Below are 6,334 nucleotides of genomic sequence, written 5' to 3' on the forward strand. Positions count from 1 at the left end.
TACTATGGTTTCTAGCAGCACAGCTCCACAGGTGTGAAATAATTTGAGCTGGCTGGGTGTGGTGATCACTTGCTAGCCAATCCCCTGGGTCTTTGCTCACATACATACCCAGCTCCTGTCAGTGTTTGTTTGGTTTCAGGGTGAGCAGTTATGTATCCTTGTCCTTTGCAGCTTGCTGTGTGTTTGGTGTCTTGTTGGTTCATGTCCGTTCTTACGTTTATTTTCTGTCAGTTTTATGTCAGTTTGCCTCTGCTTTGTCCTGCTAAGTTTGTTTGCCATTTCTGGGCTAGGGTGGCCCTTAGGGTCCTCTAGTAGACATCTCTTGCTAGTGTAGGGACTGCAAAACACGAAGAGCCTTGTTGTGTCCTTGTGGCTTAAGTTCATTTGCCAATGTACAAACCTATAACTTGTACTTTTATAGCTAATACATCTGCTTATATGTACAAGTATGCAAGATGAGTGCTTTGGTCATTTGTCAGTTCCTATGTTATGTCTTTCCATCAGTCCCATCTGCAGTATGAAGTTCTCTGTCCAGTTGGTTTTTCCATCAGCACATCCAGTCTGAAACCTGCTTGAGGTTCCTAAGCCCTGCTTGGGCACATTCATGTGGGCCCAGTGCTTATTTACCCACACAAACGTAACAACTGGTCATTAACTCGCTTGCATCCATGCGGTCAAGTCTGTTTCTCTCATATAAATATTAATAACCATATAATCCTCCACACACAATATTTACTGCTGTTATGGATTTCAGGAAATTGTAGATCCACTGGACCAACCAAGCCAAGTTGAGGACAGTCCCTGAGAGGTTGGTAGCCAACTCCTCAGATAGATGGACTGTAGACAGGGAAAGGGGAACTGACCCTTGGCTGCAGGGAGAATTTCAGACCCACTACCTATAAGCAAAATGATCGCCCTCATAGGAGCAGACCTGCGTTGCAACCTCAGGTCTGACTATCCCAGAAGAGGAGAAACTCAGGACCAGGCAGAACTAGCAGCAGACAGATGCAGGAATATGCAGATATAGAGATGGAACTGTCAGTGTCACGGGATAGTTCACACAGAATGCAGTAGGATGCACACCATTCACACCAGGACATTCAGATATGCTTGAAACAGGCACAACACAGAGAAGGCTGAGGGTGATGAACAAGCAAACACCAATTGAAAGGCATTAAAGTGCATCAGTTCAGCTTAAATAGGGGTGTAATAACTAATGAACCCCTCAGGTGAGCTTGCAAGGAGAGAGCTGGGTAACCCTCTTAGTAGCAGACAAAAGTAGACAGGGAAAGCAGAGAAACACTAGCAAAAGGCTGCAACAACATCTTGCAAAGAAAAATTTGCAGAAGTGCTACAACTCTCCTCATCCTGCATACAAACGCATTCAATCGCTACCATCTCCCTCTGGAATTCCTGTTATCAGGAGCTGCAAACAGAAGAAAAACAGTTAACCTTTAATTGTTTTCAATACTAGAACTGTACAATAGATTCCAGAGTGAACACCAGTATCACTAATTTTTTCCCATAATAGCTATTTCTCCAAATAACTCATTTCTCCTACAGGACATTATCACATTAAAAACACAACAGTAACACCATTAAACAAGTATACACATGTCCAACCAATCACAGAACTGATATGTACACAAATAACAGCAAAGCAAGTATTCACATGTGCAACCAATCACAAAACTGACATTTACACAAATAACAGCAGGAATGTATCTTAAAATTCCTATCTTTCCTCTTTTTAAGGCAGTATCATTTACTTAATGCATAACAACTTTCTATTCCATTCAGAGTACTGCTGCAAGATTTACCAAGTCTGTCACACACTCTTCTCTGCTGGTTATCTATCTACTTATGAGGCTGAAAGGAAGGAGGGCCTTTGCCCACAGCTCCTTGTAAGCACACCTTCCTTCTCTCGCTGAAAGTCAGAGGTTCTCAAGAACCAAGCACTAACCATTCATCTATTTCTATATATATGTATTATCATACATATTTTCCTATATATCCTATATATCTATATAGGTGACACTATAACACTCTTGCACTGTCTCAAGGCTAAGAAATTATCACGTATTGATCTTTTCTCTCTCTCTCTGAAAGTTTTTCTACTGCTGTCTGCTATCTTCTGATCCGTATCAATGCTACTGTCACTCATAGTGACCTTTTTTCGCAGTGTGGACGCCATCTGATCAGTGTTAAGACATTAAAACATACAGGACAAACGGTCACATATTTGTCCCCAGATTCTGCATGAACTTGCTTCATGTCATAGGGGGACACAGACTATGAAAGGATTCCCTTTCTCCCCCATTTCCCCTCCCCTTGCAGAGTGGAAAAGATTTTTCCAGCGCCAACTACATATGTGGGCAATTTAAGCATAACGCTAGGTTAAGGAGGGTGCTAAACACAGACTGCAGGGCAGATAATCGGGAAGGGGAGGGGTTTGCAGCCAGGATGGAGGGGTTTTGAATATTCCTATGCAATTTAGAAAAGGCACCCATCATCGCAGTGCAAACATTGGGATGCCAGGTAAAAGGTACATTGATGGGAGGTGAGAAGCCAGCTCATTTCTGCTGCGGAGCTAAGATGGCACCTGGGCGGCGGCCGAAGATATTGTTACAGCAGATTCTAAAATGGCTGCTGGGCCATGCCTGGCACTGAAATGGCCACCGTAGACATGGCCTGACTGGGCAATGATGATGGGCGGGTCCAGGAATACTACATACTAGACACATATCAAGGTATGCAGACTACTATTGGCCATAATAACAACATGGCCATCTAAGGGTAGGGCAATAAGGAGAAAAGAACATCATCTGTGACGTGGCCAGGGTGGTGCCCTCAGATGGTGAAGAAGGGCTGACCTTCCTTTGTCTTTAACTCAAAGCACATGGAACAATCGTATCTTCTAAATGCAACTATCTTACTTCAACTTTACGTCACCTACTGAAACATGCTTTGCCGGGTCTCTGCAAACTTGAGTAATCGTCTATCAGCCAAAATTCCTTCATTATCAGCTAACACATTTTTCAAACATTTTTCAAACCTTCTCATCTAAACAGTTTGCTACTTTCATCAATCATTTTCTTTGCAACAGCTTGCACTATTTCTTCAGCTGTGAACATCCTTTCTTCATCATCGCCCATGTTAAAATTAGTGTAACCCCATACCAATAAAAAGCTATCTTTTATGATCCAACTTTTCACTGTCATCTAATTAGCAATCTAATGCGAAGTAATTAAAATAACATTGAGAATAAACGTTTCTTATCTGTAGAAATGAACACTTCATCTCAAGAAGCCCTCAAATCTGCATCCAGATTTGGAAAATGGGGGTACGCTATGGATGATGATAACAGCTTATCAGAAGTGTAAACAACAATTTCACAGCTCATAGCAACACAGAACCAGCGAAATCACAAATCATGGTTCGTAAGTAGATGAGTGACCATGTAACACAATGGGGGAGGGGAGAACAATACTCACCTTTTTTGCTGCAGCCTGTCCCCATTGTGGATGTCCGGCAAACTGCATGTCCAGCAGTTGGATTTGTACTTCCAAAGATCACTCGTCAGTTTTTCCAAGTCGGGCGCCAGATGTTATGGGAATAAATCATATTTCAGAAGATTTCACTGGTCTGCTCCAAATTGGTTATAATGAGAGGCTTCATGCATGATAATGTATTTGAGCTGACTCATGTTATCAGTCACTCTCTAATACCCTTCTGATTTATTCAAAGGAATACAATCACTTTTACGGACAAACGTTACATCGCAAAATAGGTGTACACAAAAAAGAGTTATTGTGCTCATACAGGATTGGTTAATACAATAATATGGTAATTCACATGTTAGTAAAGTAAAGAATTTGCAGAAGGTATAATCTTATCTGTAAGGGAGTAGCTCATCCAATCAGAACACACAACTGCTCTGTGAGAATCATGTGATCATGTATGGCAGGCAGATACATGATTCCAACACATTCTGATGCTGTACGTGAACACGTTCAACCTTTAACTGCTAGCTATTTCCTATGAAGGTGGATATAACAGTATATATATATATATATATATTTATATATATATATATATTTATATATATATATATATATATATATATATATATATATATATATATATATACATACACACGTGTTTGCCTAATATTACTACAACACTGTGGTGTACAAGAGAAAACACTTGTCTTACTGAGGCCTTAAAGTGCCATATGTCAGATTTCACAAATTTGTCTTGGTCATTAAGGCACAAACAGGCTTGGTCACTAAGGGGTTAATTTTTTATGTAAAACAAATCTATCACCAGGTTCAACCCTTCTAACTGCTGACATGATAGTATTAGTCAAGAATAACCACTTCCTAATATGTACTTATTAGCGCCAGTTTTCCCTACACACCTTTAGAAATCAAGCTTCTAAAAATCCTGTGTCGTATACAGTTCAAAGGTTGCTCGGACATATCTAGACTGGTTCTGCATATGCGGACTGTGTCTGCCGCTCGCAGTCTTCTTTGTAAACTAGCTCCGTGTCTCTCATTGATGTGTATGATATCCCTATGTCATACATAAGCAGCGGAAGAAGCCAATGTTGAAAAATTCTGAGTAGCTGATGAGTCTGCCATGATAAACCGCATTTGACCTAGTCCCATTAATTTAAGGTTTAAAAATTATGAGCCCCCATTCAGACAGGATCGAATGTAAGTGAGTACAATCTATGTATAGCGCTGTGGATATATATGTGCTACATAAATGGGTAAAATAAAATAAGTGGCCAAATCCAGGTCAACTTCTTAGATTGGCTTTTTATTCCAAATGATTTTCCGCATAGCAGTCTGCAGCTCCTTGTTCCGTAGACTATATATCACCGGATTGAATAATGGCGTTATTACAATATACAACAGAGACAATGATTTGTTTATGCTTGATAAGTTTTCATTTGCTGGGACCATATAGACAATAATCAATGTCCCATAGTACGTGCACACAACGGTTAAATGAGAACTGCATGTAGAAAAAGCTTTTTCTCTGCCATACATAGAAGAAATCTTCATAATACTGCAAAAGATATTGACATAGCTGGCAATTATGAACAGGAATGGCAAGAGGATTACAGGTAAAGAAAAAACAATGATTTCTGTCTGTACAACATAGACATCAGAACATGACAATTTTAAGAAGGGAGCCAAGTCACAGAAGAAATGGTCGATGACATTGGGACCACAGAACTGTAGTGTGGTTACTAGGATGCCAGGTATCAGCGTAAGTGCAAAGCCCAATACCCAGGACCCCACCGCTAACAGAAGACGAAGACGAAAATCCATAATAGTGAAATAATGCAATGGGTAACTAATGGCCAAATACCGGTCATATGACATCACTGTGAGCAGAAAAGATTCAGTAGAAGTTGTACAACCAAAGAGATAGAACTGTATGAAGCACTCAGGCACAGGCATAGACATCACATCCAGCATTACAATATGCAGCATGTTTGGGATTATATTTGTTGTACAGAATACATCACAAAGAGACAAATGACTGAGGAAAAAATACATAGGTGTCTTGAGTTTCTGGCTTGATATTACCAGGATCATAATTAATAGGTTCCCCAATAGTATAAACACATAAATTGCAAGAAATGCACAGAAAAGTGGAATTTTGAGGCCATTGGGATTCTGAAACCCAAGAAGCCTGAAAAATAAGATGGCTGACTGGTTCCCTTCTGACATTGCCTAGTGTAAGAACAAGGACAATATCAGAGATTGTAGAGTACTCAGAACATATCCATCTGCGGGTTCTCTTTTGAAGGGACTGCTCGGTTCCAAGTAATATTCATGGTTAGAGATGAGCGAACCTACTCGTTTCGAGTAATTACTCGATCGAGCACCGCGATTTTCGAGTACTTCCGTACTCGGGTGAAAAGATTCGGGTGGCGCGGGGGGGCGGGGGGAGGCATGGCAGAGCGGGGGGTAGCAGCGGGAAACAGGGGGGAGCCCTCTCTCTCTCCCTCTCCCCCCCCACTCCCCACTGCAACCCCCCACTCACCCATGGCGCCCCCCGAATCTTTTCGCCCAAGTACGGAAGTACTCAAAAATCGCGGCGCTCGGGCGAAAAAGGGGCATGGCCGAGTAGGCTTGCTCATCTCTATTCATGGTACATGTTCCTAGCCACAAGCACAAATACATAATATAGTACTTCACATTGATTATAGGGAGTATAATGTCATAGAAGGCAGTTTACAGCACTGGAACTCTATTATTCATTTTTATCTATATATATAAAGATAAAAGCCCTCACTCACTGACTCACTGACTGA

At 41.1% G+C, this 6,334-nt stretch overlaps 1 protein-coding gene across 1 annotated transcript; it reads right to left on the reverse strand.

The window, feature by feature from the left end:
* Nucleotides 1-4,811: 4,811 nt before the first annotated feature.
* Nucleotides 4,812-5,747, reverse strand: LOC136587369 (olfactory receptor 11A1-like). The gene has a single exon (XM_066585939.1). The coding sequence runs from the start codon at nt 5,745-5,747 to the stop codon at nt 4,812-4,814; it is 936 nt and encodes a 311-aa protein (XP_066442036.1).
* Nucleotides 5,748-6,334: the final 587 nt, after the last annotated feature.

This window comes from Eleutherodactylus coqui, chromosome 13 (assembly GCF_035609145.1).
Source record: "Eleutherodactylus coqui strain aEleCoq1 chromosome 13, aEleCoq1.hap1, whole genome shotgun sequence".
Classification (NCBI taxonomy): domain Eukaryota; kingdom Metazoa; phylum Chordata; class Amphibia; order Anura; family Eleutherodactylidae; genus Eleutherodactylus; species Eleutherodactylus coqui.